This window comes from Thunnus albacares, chromosome 15 (genome assembly GCF_914725855.1).
Source record: "Thunnus albacares chromosome 15, fThuAlb1.1, whole genome shotgun sequence".
NCBI classification, from domain to species: Eukaryota; Metazoa; Chordata; class Actinopteri; order Scombriformes; family Scombridae; genus Thunnus; species Thunnus albacares.
The window spans coordinates 7,182,161-7,200,999 of record NC_058120.1 but is presented as its reverse complement, the minus strand read 5'-3'; the positions used below and the strand labels follow the sequence as shown (position 1 = coordinate 7,200,999).

General features: G+C 38.5%; 2 protein-coding genes across 3 annotated transcripts; one reads left to right on the top strand and one right to left on the bottom strand.

Moving 5' to 3' along the window:
* Positions 1-136: 136 nt before the first annotated feature.
* LOC122998834 (protein only RNase P catalytic subunit) lies at positions 137-12,140 on the bottom strand. Of its 2 annotated transcripts, XM_044375868.1 has the most exons (11): positions 12,029-12,129; positions 11,378-11,776; positions 11,090-11,228; positions 10,718-10,952; positions 10,231-10,535; positions 9,576-9,623; positions 9,242-9,374; positions 2,605-2,715; positions 1,084-1,232; positions 493-691; positions 137-402 (listed from the first exon to the last, which is right to left on the bottom strand). In XM_044375868.1, exons 2-11 carry the CDS (start codon positions 11,757-11,759, stop codon positions 274-276), a joined length of 1,830 nt encoding a protein of 609 aa, XP_044231803.1. In that variant the 5' UTR covers positions 11,760-11,776; positions 12,029-12,129; the 3' UTR covers positions 137-273. The 2 variants fall into 2 exon arrangements, with proteins under 2 accessions (XP_044231803.1, XP_044231802.1); XM_044375867.1 differs by having other exon boundaries at positions 11,378-12,140.
* A 474-nt stretch (positions 12,141-12,614) lies between these two features.
* On the top strand, positions 12,615-18,436 carry ppp2r3c (protein phosphatase 2, regulatory subunit B'', gamma). Its single transcript, XM_044375975.1, has 13 exons — positions 12,615-12,825; positions 12,996-13,120; positions 13,965-14,069; positions 14,165-14,277; positions 14,841-14,938; positions 15,278-15,348; positions 15,485-15,617; positions 15,813-15,868; positions 16,200-16,275; positions 16,636-16,772; positions 17,216-17,353; positions 17,534-17,593; positions 17,973-18,436. Exons 1-13 carry the CDS (start codon positions 12,759-12,761, stop codon positions 18,165-18,167), a joined length of 1,374 nt encoding a protein of 457 aa, XP_044231910.1. The 5' UTR covers positions 12,615-12,758; the 3' UTR covers positions 18,168-18,436.
* The last annotated feature ends 403 nt before the right edge of the window (positions 18,437-18,839 follow it).

The window sequence follows — 18,839 nt, the reverse complement described above, 5'->3', positions numbered from 1 at the left end:
GGGGGAATGATGAAATGTTTGGACTGCATTAGTTTGATGAAATGGTAAAGAATAATAAAATATACTGATCATTTTTTAAAAAAAGTATCATTATGAATAAAAATCAAACCAAAATTCACTTTCTTATGATTCAAAATTAAATCAAAAAGCACAAGCTTTTTATTTATGGTAAATGTTTTATTTACAAGTCCACAGTTATGATCAAATTATATGATTCTGAAATTATTTAACATCAAAAATACAGTACTGGTATGGGTATGGGTATGGGTGAGTTCAGTGCATTTTGGTGAGGCAGAGCCATCTCTGAGGTACTTCATAGGTGCTCCTGTCCTCTGTGTCATCGTAGGGGACATGCCACGAGTCTCCTGAAGTCTGGACAATGGTGTCATAGCTGAGAATACTCTAAACACACACACATACATGGTTAATTAGTACACTTCTCCACTCTCTCCTCTCATACCCCTCCCACCTTCTGCTCCTCTTCATCCTCACCTGAAACCGTACCCTCCTGCCTGCTGCAACATATCCATGCACCACCAGCTGGTGACCTCTCTGCCATTTGAAGAAGAGCCGTCTGGTGGCTCCGTCGGACAGGCAGGCCTTGTGGTCCCTCATCAGGTCCTTACTCACAAACCGACAGTGGTTTCCAGAATGCAGCGAGGCATACAGCAAGAAGGGGTCGTCCTCTGAGCTGATACACACATTGACAGGCAGGTGTGAGGTAAACACATTACATATGACGTTAAGAACAAAAAGGTTCTAAATAAACAGACGTATAACAGAATAACGATGTGCTGAATGCCACGTGATTTCATATTCCCTTATTCTACTTTATTCTATTAGTCAGCCAACCACATGCTGCAGCATTTTCATGTGATTACTGCAACAAAAACCCTTTGATTTAAGAGCAGCTTTAAATAATGCTCAGTTAAAATCCATTGAATAAATACATTTCCATAAGATAAGATTCCCTTTTTCCTGCTTCTTAAACACTCTCAGTAAATAGCCTGTTTTGCCTCTGCTGTGTAAATGTGTTTTCTATGAAGCTTTCTATGATATCCTATTTTATTATCAGGTTCTCACATGTTTTCAGTAAAGAAGCAGTGAGCTTTCTGCTGGATAAGGTTCATGTGGTGTCTGTCCCAGGATCTGGAGGGCCGCAGCATGTGTTTCCTCCCCAGCACCAGAACACTCAGGCCCTGATGCTCGAGCTCCGACACCACCGCCAACAACTGAAACACACACACACACCCACACATTAAAACTTTTATACACTCACATTAAAAAAATAGAGCATGACTATTATATGACACAAACAAGTCTGTATGCCAACTCCATTAACATCCTGTGAACAACCACACCTAAAGGTGCAAGCAGCAACAGCAGCTCCTACATAAAAAAATAAAAGTTATAAGACAAGTTTTTTACATTATTTGCAGCTACTACTGTAACGCTGGCAGTTAAAATGTATGTGTGTGTGTGTGTGTGTAGGATAATAAAATATGACTGTGTGTGTTAAAAAGATAAACAGTAAAGATACAGTCACACAAGCGAATTAGACAATTTGCATAACAAATACACACAACAACGTAACTGTTAGAGAGATATGTAAATTAAATGCAGTTATACAATATGTTTACACAGCACAAGTCATGTTTTTCAGATATGCCTTAGGACAGGAAGAACAGTGTGTTGTGTCTAAGTGGGACAAATCCAGGCTATTAAGTACTGTACCTTCCTGTCTCTCTAATGTAAAAAGATAATGCTATGAAATGCTACTTATTGCCACAGCAAAAACTACTGCTCTTTACTTTTGCAGCACTTCAGCAACAATTTGACATAGAGGTACTATGTTAGAACTAAATGTTAGTTGCTTATGGTGTTATTGTGGCTGTAGTGTCTGTGGGCCATGGAGAAGCATTTACTTATCATTTTATTTTATGTTTTCAGGCCTTTAAAGTATTTTAAGATCATAAATTCAACTTGTGTTGTTTATAAAGTTTAAACTGTGCAGTCGGCTTCTGATTTAATTCATTCTGATCATTTTGATCAATTGACATTTGAATAAAAGTTACTGGCAGTGGTCCTGATGTAAATTTCTACAACTTTTGCATTAATTTTAATAATTTAATTAGCTTTCCCGTGAACTAGATGGCTTGATAGGGAAATAAGTTAATCTGTCTCTGTGTTTGAACTTTCCTTTGACTTGCAGCCATATAACATCAGAGAGGGATGTGACAAATTTTAGGGCAGACAGACAGACAGTTATGCTGACACACACACACACACACACAGACTGACAGAGAGACAGATGTGGGCAGGCAGACAAGATGGCTAGGTGTTGTTAAAATCAGGTACTGGCCAGTTATAAAAGACACCTCCTACGCACATATGTTCACACACAAAAACACGCTGCACGGTTAGTCATAGTGCGACCGTCAGAAAAGCCCCTGAGTCGGACTGACATACGTAGGAAGAAACCACTAAGAACAAAACTGTAAAAACTGTGCGTGTGCATATGCAGAGGATTCTGAACAAGTAGTGTTGGTAGAAGGTGTAAAATATTTAATTTATCATCTCCTATGCATCCGTGAGCTTTCTTACCGTCTCTGACAGCTTGCCTTTGTCCTTGTTGGTATTTGCTACATTCAGTCCATCAACGACTACATCAAAAGCAGGCTTCCTCTTCACAAATGTTTTGAACCTCTCCAACTCCTGAGCAGACACATACAATGAAGTAAAAAGACAGACAGAAGGTTCACATGGTGTTATATATAGAAAAGAATGGTTAGTGGAGGAGAAGATTTCAAGAAATGCATGAAGAGGGGCATGTTTTAACTGCATAGTGTGTCTTGATGCACATAATCAGACAGGTGAACTAGGTTCACATGAGTTTAGCCTCCATAGTATCCCTGCTTGTAGCTATGTGAGCATGCAGACCTTGTTTTATAGTGTAGTGTATAGACTCAATGGAATCAGATGCAAACAGATCATACAGGTAGACAGAAATGCAAGAAAGACAACAGCTTATTATAAAACATTGCAAAATATTACAGTATCATATGTTTTCACTGTATAATACTAAATAATGTGTAGATTGTGGATAAGAGTTGAAGCAGTTCTTCCATTGGACAAACAAAGAAAGGAATGGACTCTACTAGTTGCCTTCATATTAGATCTTTTGAGGTCATTTAGGTGCTGCCAGCCAGGAGTAAAAGTCCATTAAATTGACACATAAATAGGGAAAGAGCTGAAAATTTTTCCGCTCACATTTTTCTTTTTATTGGCACTTAAAGACACTTTCAGGTTTGGCCTTTCCAACATGTGTGTTCTTTAATTATACATCTGATACGGCAGTGCATTATCTCAAATTTACTAATTTTCCTGTCATGACTATTGAGCCAAAATCAGAAATGTGGTCATGTCTAAATACACTTGGCTATACGTCTCCTGAGTGCCTGCTTTTCTGAGAAGCTGAGTGACTTAACTAACTGGACGATGAACAGTACTGAAAATGTACAGAACAGAACTCTAATAGCAAATTCTGGGGTTTGTTCCTTATTGTGGTTAGGGACTGAGGCTGAGCTCCAGCTGTGAGATGAATGGCCTGATGGTTGGCTGGTTTTCTCGCTGACTGATCACAGGCCTGCCAGTAAAAAGGAAAAAAAAAAAAATCTACCTGGCCTTTCCTTAGTAGCGAGGTGGCAGAGCGCCAGCTGGCAGCCCGAGCAACAGCATAGTCCTCTGAGTAATGACAAAGTTTAAGAGCTTATAAAGTCTACGCACCTTTGTAATAACATTTTTCCTTATGGGGCAAAACTTAATCCAGATTAGATTTAGACTAATATGACAAAATGTAAAGAAGGATACTCTCAGCTGTACTGTTGCTACTACATTTGGTCACACAGTCCAGTATTCATACTCACCTTCCTGCAATGGGGCAAAGACACAGCATGTAACAAAAAAGTCAACTGTGGAAAGTCATCTGTAGATATTCAATGTCCTCCTTAAGCTTAATTTCAGCATCACTGCATCATCTAAAAATGCTGCATATAGTAATGTTACATTTTGCTGAACATTTTTTGGCATCTGATAGTTGAATGTGAACACAAGTTGTCTTTTGCAATGCGGGGAATGAGGAAGGCTTCATCAACATAACACAGGTAGAAATGTTCATTTTGAATTTCTCACACATGTCAGATCTTGTTTCAACTTTCTCAGACACCTGTGACCTGTGACCCTTCTAGTCAATGAAAAAGACTGTCTCATAGCTTTGTACCATAACAGGAAAGTTGTAGAGCAGCTTAACAATGTTCCAGCACTGGAACATTGTTAGTACTTTCACTTTTAGATAGCAGCAGTATGGAAATAGGCTTCTGTGAATTCCCCTGGACTTGAAACTTGACTGCGCGCACACTATCACGAACGCTCAATCAAAATGTGACCGTAAAAAGGTTGTAATATTCCTCCTCTGATGGAACTGTGCTCTAGATAAAATGTGTGCTGAGCCCTGTTGATACTCTGGTATCCATTTTGATTGCATTAAATGACCTATAGAACACACACACACAAACACACACTATGACTTATCACAGTCAGCCAATAATGAATCTGCCTAGAGCAGAACAAACACATGCACTCCATTTTATTACATGCAGAGTATCAACCTTTCCTAAATCTGCCCAATGGGTTGCTATCACCTGTCACTGTCTATACACAGGTTATTCATTTATTTATTATTGTGATCTTAAAGACATCACAGCATTGGTGTAAAAAGTTAGGCTACATATATCAGACTCTACTCTAAATAGATGGATGGATAAGGTTTGTGATTTAATAATTCCGGACTCTCAATATGACCATGGAAAAAACGGATGGGTGAAAAAAAAAAAAAATTAAAAAAAAAAAAAAAAAAAAGAGATTAAATTTGCAAAGAAAGAGAGTGAGGGCAGGAGAAGGAAGAGGAGAGATGGAGAGAAAGACGGAGAGAAAGTCCAGTATAATTATCCAGGGACTTTCCAGAGCTGATATGTGAAACCAGCTCATTGTGCTGCTGTGGATAATATGACTGCTTAAAACACACACACACACACACACACACACACACACACACACACACACAAACCTAGACACATTCGCACTTGCATACATAAGCTTACAGTACCACTTATACACCACTATGACACAAAGCACAATAGTATTCTGAAAAGATACCCGACAGCTTTACCACTGACCTATATAATGTGAAAAATGTACATACTGCAGGATCCAGGCTGTAAATTACATCTACATTTACAGTTTTAACCACTATACACAAGGAAGGTCCTGTTTTTCTAGGCCTTATCACATCGGTTCCACCTTTTCCGAACCTTTCGATATTGATTTGTTTGTGATTTTTTATTTCTGCGGGAAGTACAGCTTTTATATTTGATAACACTATAAAGTAATGCCTGTAATAACTGTATTTAACACTATAAATGAACAGTCAGTATCCATACCAATCTCACAAGTTAACATAAGCAGCATCTTTATTCATCCCCACAATTCTCTATCATATATGGTATGATAGTATAATGTGCTTCAATACTGCAACTTTTGTCAAAGCACTACATTAAAGTACAGTAAGAATCCATCTTACACATTAAACCTACTGTAGGTTGCATTACTTCACATTGTTTGTTAAAGATTAGTACATGTTCACTGCCACAACTGCTTTTTGAGCTAATATTTGATCCAAATGGCATTTAAGGGAAAACAATTACTGATAATAGCAGAAACAGCAGCCGCAGTAATACCGGATCATAATATGGCAGCTAATCACATGTGGCTTTCATTTTCATTTTCATTTTGTGTGATTGTTATTTGCGGTATTGAAGTGAAACATGTGTAAAGAACTGACATGTGTTAAAATAAAAAAGTAGACTATAATGGGAAAAACAGAGATAGAACAAAGCTTTATGTGTTTAAAGTTAAGTTAACCTAACTTTAACTAACTTAAGTTTAAGTTTTCTGTACCTGTTGAAATAGCGTTCTCTTGTTTCAAGGTTTCAACAAATGAAGCCCCTGAAGATTAATTTAGCTGTAACAATCTGAACAGAAAAATACAAACTCTTTGTACAATTTAATGTAACACAGAGCAGTTATTCAAAACTACTAGATTTGTTAAACTTTGATCTTTAAACTTTAGCCTTGTTAGCTGAATGGCTAGTCGAGGTTTGTCTGTCGGTCCCCAGACTGAAATATCTCAACAACAATTAGAAAGACTGTCTGTAAATTTTATACAGACATTCATGGTGCCAAGAAGGTGTATCATAATGGCCCCTAATGTGAGGCCCCTGACTTTTCCTCTGGTGCCATCATGAGGTTCACGTTTGTGGTTTTGAGTGAAATGTCACAATTGTTGAATTGCTGTGAAATTAATACAGACATTTATGTTCCCCTTGGATGGATGGACTGTAATAACTTTTTCATTTAGTATCAAAATTTCAATTTGTTCAGTACTTTGGTTAAAAAAAACATTCAAAACTAATGGCAGTACCATCAGCCTCTGCTGTACTTTGTGCTAAGTGCTAATTAGCAAATGTTAGCATGCTAACACCCTTAACTAAGATGGTGTAGATGGTAAACATGATACCTACAGCCTCAAAAATGACCATTTTGTTAGTTTAGACAACAATTAAACAAAATGGGTTGCACTAATAATATAATATATTATTGCTGTTCTGTTAGTTTGATTTCTATCGCACATTTCTATTTTTCTGGTCACACAGTGCAGTGTGAAAAAGCACGTCTACTCTGCTGAAACTTAACTGATTCAATTTTTGTTTGCTTTTTTCTGTGTCTCAGCATCTATCTGTTTATCTAATATCTGCTTTAAAATGCATCATGATTTCCTGTTGGCTGTGACAGCCGTACTGATCACCAAACACAGACAGATGTTAATTCCTTCCTTCTCTTCTTCCATCTGTCTCTGTCCCTCCCTGCATCTGTTGCGTCTTTGTTGTCTGAATAACTCTTTTTGCCCTTAAAATGAATTGCCTTAAATGGTGAATTAATAAAGTGGAGTTTAACTGCATGTCTGTCTGCCTTCCTCTCTCTGTCTGCTCGGCGGGAGGTAACTGTGGTCCAGATTCACATGGTGCTCCACATGGTGGAAATCCCCTCAATTTAACTAACTATTCCACCAACAAACTTCCCCTGACTACAGAAACACACAAAGGGAGACAGCAAACGTTCTCTCCGTTCATAAATTGAATATGACATGTTATTATTTACATATTACTGATGTTGCCAAGCATCTTTTTGGCACAATATCAAATGAATATTCAAGCTTTTTGTCATAACGGTAGTAATAAAATACAGCCAGTACATTCCAGTCCAATGAAAATAATTGTGCCCTGCCTCGCTCTGCACGTACTGTATGCATGCAAGGTAAAGTGAAGACTGCCTTCTCTTGGTTAAAAAAAAGGAGCATACAATTTTAAAAATAAATCCTCATTTTGTGTGTGCAGCCCTGGTTCAGGATCCTGCTTTTCTGTGAGGTGACAGTGTATGTGTTAAACAGGTGGTGTGAGCTCTGCTGCTTGGAGAGCACTTAAAATGTGACACACTGACACTTCACTCACCACCCTTGTTTCCTGTGATAACAGGGTGAAAAAACATAATTTGCGTTTCATTTCATCTTATTTGAGTGTAAAACTTTATCCACTTATTGCATAAAGCTGCAAAAAAACATTAGAATGTTAGAAACGTTAAAAGTGAGCGAGCATAAAGACTGTAGCAGGTTAGTTCTTCTATTATATGGAAGCTCCTGTTATCTATACCAGATACTAGCCTTATCCCAATCAATAAATGAAACAGTAAAGTGGTGGAAAGTAACTAAGTACTGTACTTAAGTACATATTACAAGGCACTTGTACTTGTGAATCTCCAAGATATGCTACTTTATGTCTCTACTCCACATTTCAGAGGGGAATATTGTACTTTTTCACTACTACTACTGCTCTACTTTCTTACTTCACAGATTTTACATTGAAAACTCATAATAAACTTATAAAATACAGTTGTACAGTGTATACTGTAATACAGTGTTAAAGATTGAACTTTTTTGGCTTGTGACCCCTTATATATAAAAAAAGAAGCAATGTCTACTTGGGGCCTTGTCACATTTCAGATGTCTATGAGTTGTTAGCAGTTCAACCAAAGAGACATTCACATAACTGTCTGAGGCCCAAAGAAGTCAAGCTACGCATATATTTGACAAAAAAGTGAAGATTAGGGAAAAGTAAAAAAAATGTGTTTGTGTACAGGACAACTTTGTTTTTTCTCTCTTTCTTCCTCCAACCCCATTTTGTCATCTTACGACCCCCCAGATTTATCTTGTGACCCTTTGGAAGGGCCAGGCCCATTAGTTGGGAACCACTAGGCTAAAATAGCTAACTGTATATAAAGGTAGTTAAAATAGTTTCACCTCGACCAGCTACAACAGTAAATACTGTTTACACACTGATGCACCAGTATGAACTATCTAATAATGTCATATATAACAATATATCAGCCAAAGGTCCATCTTTCTAAAGAACAAGTACTTTCTGATACTATTTTGTTGATAATAGTATTTTTACACTGCTGTATTGTTACTTTTGTTTAAGTAAAAACTCTGAGTACTTCTTACACCACTGTCAATAACCTTAAACTTTGAATATGTGGACTGATCACTAAATATCCAACTCATACCGGTCCTGAGAAATGAATCAGTACAGTGTTTCAGACTGTACAGATGGACAAACAGTTTAAAACTTCTCTTTTAACTGCGTCAAAAGGAGATCTGTTCTTAAGCTGTTTTCCTCTCATTCATCTCGATAGTGAGAGCAGCAGTTTGAGCAGCTGCTAATCTGCTTCAACTTACCTCAACAGACTAGAACTGCATGTGAATCAATGACGCCATCTAGCAGAAGTTAGCTAGCTGGAGAAACTACTGCTCCATGATATTTGATAGATAAGCCTCAATAGATATCTGATCTTTCCTTTTAAATAGAGAAATTTTGACACATTTTTGATATGATATCGAATTGCTATTTAGGATTTAAATTGTCCACTTTCAAAGAGAGAGGCTGGCAAAAACACACAATTTCAAATGGAAAATAGCTTAAAATTTCTCAAACTACTGAAGCTGAAAGTTCACAGTCCTTTACTAAGTAGTAAAAGAAACAAACTTGATTAACATGTAAATCAAACCAACCTCCGGTGTAGTCTTCTTGAAAACATCTCGTCCCTGGATGACTTCAGTCATGACTCCTTCTTTCAGCTGTTGGTATTCATCAGCAGTCAGCTGGATGGACTCTAACTGTGTTCCACAACACCTGCACACACCCCTAAACACACACAATAGATATGAATATACAGTACATACATACTGTGTGTGTGTGTGCACCGGCAATAGGTTTACAGGTGAGAGATGAGAACAGTGAAATTCCTAAATTGCAGAATGTCAATAAAAAGAATTTAAAAAACTAAAAAAAAATTTAAAAACTGTTATTAAGTGTTCAAGTTAAAGAGGAAAGTAGTGTAATTACTTAGGGGTGGCCTTGGTCCAACTTCCTGTCCATTTCTGCTCTGTGAGACTGAAAACAGGGAGGAAAAGATAGACAAAGAGCAGAGAAATGAGAGCGTGGAATGACCGGTGGTTGTGGATAACAATGGTAGGGAAAGAGATCATGTCAAGTTCATACAGACTTTATAATCATCAGTTTTGATACTGACTGATTTTAAATTTGGTAAAAAAACAGAACATTGGTATGGGACCGGGAATTTACATCTGCAGAAACCCTGAGTTGAGGTATCTGAATTTATATATGGAGAGGAAAAAGTTGGATCTGTGCATCCCTACGTGTTTTTAATGAGTTTAATTTTATTCTTGTTTTAATTTATCATAAAAGAGAGGAGAGAAAATCATCTAATATTTATTTAGAAGTCATATCTTGAAAAAACTTTGAAAGTTGTGGTTTATGAACCAGTTGTGTAGTTACAAATGCTGCTTTTTAATTGCAAAACTGATCAAATTATTTCTTCTCATCATGTTTATTTATAGGTAGATAGGCAAGTTTTGCTTGTAAATGATATCATAGTGATAGACTTTGACACAATTTGAAGAAATGATGCTTCTGAGTTTAGGAAAACTTGTGACATCCCTCCCACTGAACCCTCACTATCTTTCTCACTCTCTTGTACCTCTCAAACCAGGTCTTGATGCTGCTGGTCAGGCTTTGCTGGGGGTAGATCTGGTTGTTCCTCATATAGTGTAGAATCTCCAGCAGCCTCTCCTGGTGCTCAGCATGAGACATGACCTCTACTTCCTCCCTCTCTTCCTCCTTACTCTTCATCACTCTCTTAAACAGAGCATCCCAGGTGTCCTGGTGTGGGCTCAATCTGTTTTTGATTAATTCATCATAAAGGGCCCAGGCGGTGATTGTGTCACCATTTAGCATCGCTGCTGTGATGACGTCACCATAGTTTCGTGGTGATGGGGTGAAGACCTGTTGGGATGGCAGTAAAACCAGGTGATGATAGAGCTCCACCTCCAATATGATGAAGATGAGATAAACAAGGGTGAGCCACAAACTGTGCTCGCCCCTGAAAAGTTGAATAATAACATTACTTTTTAACTGAGTCTTCGATTTAATGTACTTCTTGAAATAACAAGCCAAACACTGTTCACCTTCTTAACCTCGTGAAGCATGCCGATAGCCTCCCTCCACCTCGCTGTCCGGCTGAAGGACTTGATAAAAAGGCTGGAGGCGCCTGTGTCCAGAGAGGGGAAACTTCCCCGCATGATGTCATAGACATCAAAGACCTCTGTGTCGTGGCCATCTCTCACACAAAGTGTCAGGTACCACAGTAACAGTTTGTAGGATAGCGTTCCTGTTTCCATGGCTACAAAAGTCAGCAGGGACCTGTGGCAAAAAAAGGTACATGTCGATTCATTGACCTTGAGAGTGGACACAAAACTCTGAGATTCACAAAACAATCTGCAAGAGTTTCAAAAGTCAGAGACACACAGACACTCTCCTCCTCCTCCTCCTCCTCTTACTTGGCAGTATCCAGTTCCGCCCCGGAGGAAAACAGTGCACGCATCATCTGGATGTCAAAACGCTGTGGATTTCCCACAGACTCCTTCAGCTCTCGCCACTCAGCAGCAGAGAGCGGCCGGTCAGGAGGCTGCAGCTTCCCTGAAAATAAATAAAAATATGGAATTTATTTGTTCCTGTGCACGTTTGTTTTATAAAATGTTGTTGTATTTTGCACAAAAAGCTCTGATTGTAAAAGTAAAACAAAGCCTTCCTGATTATAACTATATGCCAGTTGCAGTTTCTCCTACCTGCTCCCCTGCTTGCCCTCCTGGCGGGCTCCTCCTCATCCTCAGGGACCCCTGCTTTCCTCTTCAGCATCTCTGCCGTCCTCTTCGCTGTACCAGCAGCGAACACAGAATTGGGGAAGGAAGGCTTCTTTTTACCTCTTCCCTCCACTGCACCGTCCCACAATTCCTCTTCCGTCCATCTGATAGTGCCATGTTTCCCTTCAGCCTGTCTGCTGTTCCTTTTGTTGGGGTTTGTGTCTCTGCTGCACAGAAAGCGTGCTGTGGGAGGCACCGCTAATGGCACAGGAGTCTTTATGGTGAGAAAAGCTGAACTTCCTTGGCGAAAAAAAGGCTTTAGTGGCTTCAGGCATATCCTGGCTTTTAACATAAAGGTGGAGCCCATGTTAGGATGTCAAACCTCTGGGATTGTGGGAATTTAATATAGATTACTTCTTGCTACTTCACATCAGTTATAAATCAGCTATAATCCTGATCTTTCATATCATATACAAACTGTATTAACAATCATTTCCCAGACCAACAAAACTAACACATGTTAGTTACATGAATTAATAACGTGGAAATGAGATAAGCTAGCTAATAGCTACTGAAACGCAACTGTCACTCTCGTTGGCTCTGTACATCATTATTAACCGTTTAAATGAGACTCACACTTCAACCTTTAAAACGTCTTCAGCTTGTTTTCAGCCACTAAACTTCAGGGACAAATACATCTGTGCAGGCATGACTCGAGTCGCATACATAAACGTCATCAACGTTCGACAGCCCCGTTTATGAACTGCGTCAAGTTTTGAAGCATAACATAAAACTACACACAGACCGGAAAAGGCAATCTGCTTTCAGAATAAAGGCATACATTTATCAGTTATAAAAAAAAGGGAAAGATGTCAAAATGATGTGATTTTAGGAAAATATCAAATGATCAATTGTGTATAGATTTCATACAAATCTATACTTACTACATATGTACTCTGTGTTATTGTAGGCTCTCTGTGTCTCATTTGATTTGAATATATATATATATATATATATATATATATATATATATATATATATATATATATATATATATATATATATATATATATATATATATATATAGATAGATAGATAGATAGATAGATAGATAAATAGATAGATATGGATATTTATCACAATTTAATAAACTGTATTTTGATGCTTCACTGTGTAGCTTTTGTAAAGGGCAGATTGTAACAATCTGACCGGAAGCTTTGTTCTTGTTCAATGAGCCAACTGAGCTAACTTGACGTCAGTTTACAGTAGCCTAGCTACTTTGATCAAACATTACTTTACGCAGTTTTTGACTTTTGAGACAGAAAAACTTATACTCATGACACTTGAGAATCACTTTTGATCAAACATGGCTAAAGAAAAAGAGCCTCACTGGTCGGATATTTTGAAAAGGAGGTTAGCAAACTCCCAGAAAGGTGAGAAATAATGTAAACTGACGTTTGCTAACTTGAGCTAACTCACTTAGGATTGAATGTATCAAGCTAAAGCTAAGTCAACATTAACATGAACATTTAAGTTCAGTGTATTCCTTCCTTCCTTATGTGATTTTTACTGTTTTTGTTCTATGCCTGTGTCGCTGTACAAGATGGGCAGAGCGAAGAGGAAAAGAAAGCCGAAGAAACTGAGCTGTTTACCAAATATTACACAGAGTGGAGGGGGGGAGGCGACAGAGACAAGTCCTACAAGAACATCCCACGGTTCTACTACAGGGTAACTGAATATATACATACATTACATTAATAAACCCAATGAACACTGTTGTCATGCATATAATGTTTATTGTGTTATGGTACAAGATAGTGCCATCACTAAATCCCACAGCATTTGTTTATTAGTAAAAGTATTTTTTCCATTTAAAGAAATTGTTCAAATTTGTATGACCAAGAATAGAAACAAGACATAATGTCACATAGATCTTTGTCTAACAATAATAATAAAACTACACGATTAAATTACACTTCTTATGCCAGTGTATGGCAGGTGATGAGTCTTTTTCAGAACTACAGGAGTCCAAGATATTGTTAAGATCACACCGTTCAGATTTGATGACGATGATGATAATTTTACATTATATTCTTACATTATGTAATATGTGTGTATGTGGATTTTTTTTTACTTGAAATGATGAAGGCACTTGCAAATGACAAGGTAATGGAAAATGTAAACCATTCTTTGATGTTTCATTTGACTGCTTTAAGATTTCATTAAACTCTTCTTATAACTTTTGTTTTTAGACAAAATGATCCAAAACACTGACAAAGAGGAAGATCTTGTGTAGATAATAGTGTGCATAAATATGAAACAAAAATCAAATAATCCAAACCTCTCTAAAACAGAAATCAGGTTTGGATTCAAATATAATACCATCACTAAGTTTGTTTACTAAGTATTTAGTCAATGCTGATCTATAGCAGGAACCATAAAGTGCATCTACGGATGGCTGGGAAAAACAACACTGAATGGAGATGCTATTGACTCATGTATAGAGGTGCAGAGGTGTAGAGGTTGCAGGAGGTGCAGAAGAGAAAATAAGTCTGATGATGATGTTTTGCAGCTGCCAGCAGAGGATGAAGTTTTACTCCAGAAGCTGAGAGAGGAATCGAGAGCCGTCTTTCTCCAGAGGAAGAGCAGAGAACTGCTGGATAACGAGGAACTACAGGTAAAACGCTTAAAAATAGTCTGACATGGGGCTTACTACTGCAGAATGACTACACTGATTATTTTATTTTATATTCATTGCCTCTCTGTCTGTAGAATCTGTGGTTTCTGCTCGATAAGCACCAGGTGCCTCCAGTAAGTGGAGAGGAGGCCATGATCAGCTATGAAGCCTACCTGCAGGTGGGGGAAAAGGCCGGGCCCAAGTGCAAGTAAGTTAAAGGAAGTAGAAGTCTAACAGCAACAATACAGTCTGGGTAAAACCCCTGTACGTTCTTTGTTTAACAAAGTAGTGTGGTGTTTGTTCACAGATTCACACTAGATCAAAGGTTAATTGTGGGAAATACCCTGTTACTCTGACTCTATATCCACCTGTCCTGGATACTGGGATAAACTGGCAAAAACACACAAACTCTGGTCACGTAAGCTAACCTTGGAGGAGGAGGTGGCAATAAAAATGAACTTTAGTGCACACATTGAACCAGGAAGTGGACACTAATTATATAGGTGGTGTTCACTTCCAGTTTTCAGTGGTTTAAAATTTCCAAAAAGGAAGTAATGTGTTGCACTGTGGCAATAGAAAGAGAAATTTGTCTTTACATTCTGTAGCAGAAACTATTTTTGATCTTGAAAAATGAAATCCAACTAAAAAAGACTTTCTTTCTAGGAGAAGAAAGTGAATAGCAGATGTAAAGGGAGGGTTGTTTTTCAGATCGAATAGAGTAAAATAATGAAAAGTAACAATTACTCCCCCTCTCTCCTCTTTTTCCTTCAGAAAATTCTTCACAGCCAGAGTGTACGCCAAGCTGCTCCACAACGACCCTTACGGCAGGATCTCTATCATGCAGTTCTTTAATTACGTCATGAGGAAAGGTCAGCGCCTTCATCTGTCTTTCTCCTCTAACATGTCTCCCACACTTTGAGCAGTGAGCTAAAATCTGCAAAGATAAATTTATCTTAAGTAGGTGGAAGAAAAACAAACAGATTCAGGTCTGAAAGGCTTCCTTATTATCAACCAATACAATCTTTTGAAGTTATTAATCTGTTATAGCTGAGTGAACATAATGACTGTGTGTACAGTCAGACCCAAAGTCTGATATCAAGGTGTGAGCAAAATATCATATTTGGTTTTGTCACCTTCCTACATATATCTGTATCAATAAATATCTTGCCACTGAATGTTTCTTTTCTCTTTTCTCTCTGTGCTTCCAGTGTGGCTGCATCAGACCCGGATTGGTCTGAGTCTGTATGATGTGGCAGGACAGGGCTACCTCAGAGAGTCGGTAAGCGTTTCCATCAGTAACCACAGATTCCATGTGTCATATACAAAGTTTCTGCTCTTCAAAGTAATGAGCGGCCAGTAGCAGATTAGTTGTACTCGGTTGTACTGACATTTCAAATGCTTATTATTCTCCACAGGATCTGGAGAACTACATCCTGGAGCTGATCCCCACTCTGCCTCAGCTGGACGGACTGGAGAAGTCCTTCTACTCCTTTTATGTCTGCACTGCTGTCCGCAAGTTTTTCTTCTTCCTTGACCCCCTCCGTACCGGTGAGACTGAACCCCACTGTAAAGCTCAGTGTCATTCAACAGTAAAATATTGAATAACACATGTCAAACTGTAGTGTCTTCCACTATAATTACTAAAGACCATGAATATAAACCAATAAAAAAAGAATAATTCAAAGTCAGCAACAACATTTCCTTTACTGGAGTTGTTTGCTCGTCTGTCTCCTTTTTTTCCAGGAAAGATTAAAATCCAGGATATCCTGGCTTGCAGTTTTCTGGACGACTTACTGGAGGTAGATTGTGTTTTCCTTAACTGATTGTGTCGATGAATGTGTGAAATATTACAAGGTTTCTACATTATCAGCAGGCTGAAACAATTAAAGGACTAAAATCAAGGATAAATACAGGAATTTCCTGTTACTGTACTAGTTTTCTTAAAAGATTTCATTTTGTGGTTGTATTACCTTGATGAATCTAGTTCTTCCTGTTCAAATTGTTCAGTAATGCATGACTAATTCATTATCAAGCTGTACTCCCAAAAGTGTGAACAAAGGCCAGCCTTAAATGGTGTAACTTCTCGCTTCAGCTCTCTTACACTCTCTCTCTCTCCGTCTGTGTTTGTAGTTAAGAGATGAGGAGTTGTCTAAAGAGAGCCAGGAGTCTAACTGGTTCTCAGCCCCCTCAGCTCTGCGAGTCTACGGTGAGAGAACGTCTGTGTGTAAACGTCGGGTTTCACAGTCTCACATTTTATGCTCGTGTTGTTAAATGATCCTCAGGAATAATGCAGGTGTCAGGGAGTCTGGCAGTATAATTTTCAGCATCCACAAGACATTATCATCTCTGTTAGTTAAATTAGAAGACTTTGGTGGAAGTAGCGGATTTTCGCTACGAGACAATTGTCAGTTTTCAGCCTTATTATTATGCTGCGTTCATGTGCTGCTTAGGAACTCTGATTCAGAACGTTCAGGTTAGCCAGTGATTGTCTTGCTGTTTTGTCAAATTTTCAAACCTGGAAGACAAAACCTTTTGGTACGTAGCTGAAATCTTTTTGTCTTTACAGGCCAGTACCTCAACCTGGATAAGGACCACAACGGCATGCTGAGCAAAGAGGAGCTGTCACGCTACGGCACAGCCACTCTCACCTCGGTCTTCCTGGACAGAGTGTTTCAGGAGTGCCTTACATATGATGGAGAAATGGTACGATAGAGAACAGGACCAGGAGGAGCACTGACAGCTGTGGTGTTCATACAGACGGGTGACATAGTAAAGAACAGCTTTGATGCCCCGTAGCAGAGACTCTCCTGCCTGTGTGGATGCATTCATTAAGTTTCTCCGCTTCTCCATTTATTCAGGCTTTTCCCCTCATTTGTCACCTGTCTGTATGTTAATGTTCAACTTCAGACAACCTTGCCCCATGAGGTTAATCTTTATAGTGTGTTCTCTCTGGGCAGCTGACAGGCAACTTTTTTTTTTCAAAGATGACAGGGTATTGGTGTAATTCTGCTCTAAATGAAACATGTTAAGTAGTTTGTCCTATTCAAATAACGCATTTGCCTATTTCCGTGTGCAGAGTCTCAACTGGATATTTGCCCTGATTTCCTGTACATCATTTTGTTTCTTTGATTCTTTCTTTCTTCCAGGATTATAAGACTTATTTAGACTTTGTGTTGGCCTTGGAGAACAGGAAGGAACCAGCAGCATTGCAGTATATTTTTAAACTTTTAGACATGGAGAATCTGGGATACCTCAACGTCTTCTCCCTCAACTACTTCTTCAGGGTATCAACTGCACACAAGCACACTAAACAATCAGGGCATTGATTCAAACAATACATGTTTTCATCACCATGGGTGTCATCCATCCATTTTTCCTCGTTACAATCATTAGTCACAAAATTTTCACCCTAACACTCACTTTGTTGTTACGGTGTTTCATGATGCTTTCTTGATGATGTTCAGGCCATTCAGGAGCAGATGAAACTCCACAGTCAAGAGCCCGTCTCCTTCCAGGATGTGAAGGTATACACACACACACACCTACGCACTTTGTCTTTCCATATTTGTGAGGACCCTCATAGACATTCCCCAGCCCCTAAATCTAAATCTAACCTTACCTTCAAACAGTCCTTTAAACTAGGAGTGAGGAGTGAACCAAAATGTCCTCACCATGCAGAAATATCCCCGCTATGGTTTAAAACTGAAATTGGTCCTTACAAAGATGCAGTTTCAGTCAGAAACTGAAACGCAGTTTCAGTCAGATTAACAGTAGTTTCAGTTGAGAGAAAGTTAAACTAAGCAGTATGTACAGACTTTTGACCATCTGTTAAGTGAAACAGAAATATTCTTAAGATTATTTTGGGGTAAAAAAGTGAGCATTTTGACCACTTTCTCTCTGCAGGATGAGATCTTTGACATGGTGAAGCCTAAAGACCCCTACAAGATCACACTCCAGGATCTGGTCAACAGTTGCCAGGGTGACACGGTCACAAGCATCCTGATCGACCTCAACGGCTTCTGGACCTACGAGAACAGAGAAGTGCTGGTTGCCAATGACAACGACGGCAGCAACACAGCTGACCTCGACGACACCTGAAGACGATAATCAATAAAAACATTGTGTCCATTAATGTTTCATCAGGACACTGAACCCTTACCTGCTGACTCAGCACCCTCTGGTAAAGTTTCAACTGATTATGTACATAGACGGAGGAAAGAGATGAATGAGCTGGATGGAAGGAAGAAACCAGACACGGTGCTTTCTGTAAATATTGTTCTGTGTTCCTGTCTGTTATTATATTGTAAAGAGGACCTAATATACATGTTGTCATTGACCTTTTTAAAATAAATGTTTCCTTTTCTGACTATGCTTGAATGTTTCCATCCGCCTCAGCTTTCATGAAACACCTCATCATTCACACCCACTGGAATCAAACAGCCCAGACATATAATAAACAACAGATAAACTGTCACATTAAACTTAAAAAAATTGAGCAGTTTTTCCCAGCAGCACAACTTGCATATTTACAAACTAACTTGAGACTGTAGTAATGAGGCTTTTGCAAGTTTTTACTTAAGGGAAGCAACTTTTGGAAAGACTGCATTGCATGATTTCTGTACGGTTGAAATATACTCTGTAATCTCCTTAATGATGTTTTATTAAATTTAGGTAATATATGAGATTTGGGGGGAACCAAATCTCACTTGTTGAAGCCTAAATGTAAGTGTCTCAAAATTCAATCATTCAGGCCATTTCAAGAGCAGTTCA

Bases quoted from the DNA above. Each gene is read 5' to 3' on its own strand.
- LOC122998834 (XM_044375867.1), bottom strand. From the start codon at position 11,759: ATGGGCTCCACCTTTATGTTAAAAGCCAGGATATGCCTGAAGCCACTA. The intron at 10,953-11,089 runs GTAAGAGGAGGA...TTTTTGCCACAG, and splicing joins GCGGAACTGGATACTGCCAA to GTCCCTGCTGACTTTTGTAG. The intron at 10,536-10,717 runs GTGAACAGTGTT...CCATCCCAACAG, and splicing joins TGCTTCACGAGGTTAAGAAG to GTCTTCACCCCATCACCACG.
- ppp2r3c (XM_044375975.1), top strand. From the start codon at position 12,759: ATGGCTAAAGAAAAAGAGCCTCACTGGTCGGATATTTTGAAAAGGAGG. The intron at 15,869-16,199 runs GTAGATTGTGTT...CTGTGTTTGTAG, and splicing joins TTCTGGACGACTTACTGGAG to TTAAGAGATGAGGAGTTGTC. The intron at 16,773-17,215 runs GTACGATAGAGA...TCTTTCTTCCAG, and splicing joins TTACATATGATGGAGAAATG to GATTATAAGACTTATTTAGA.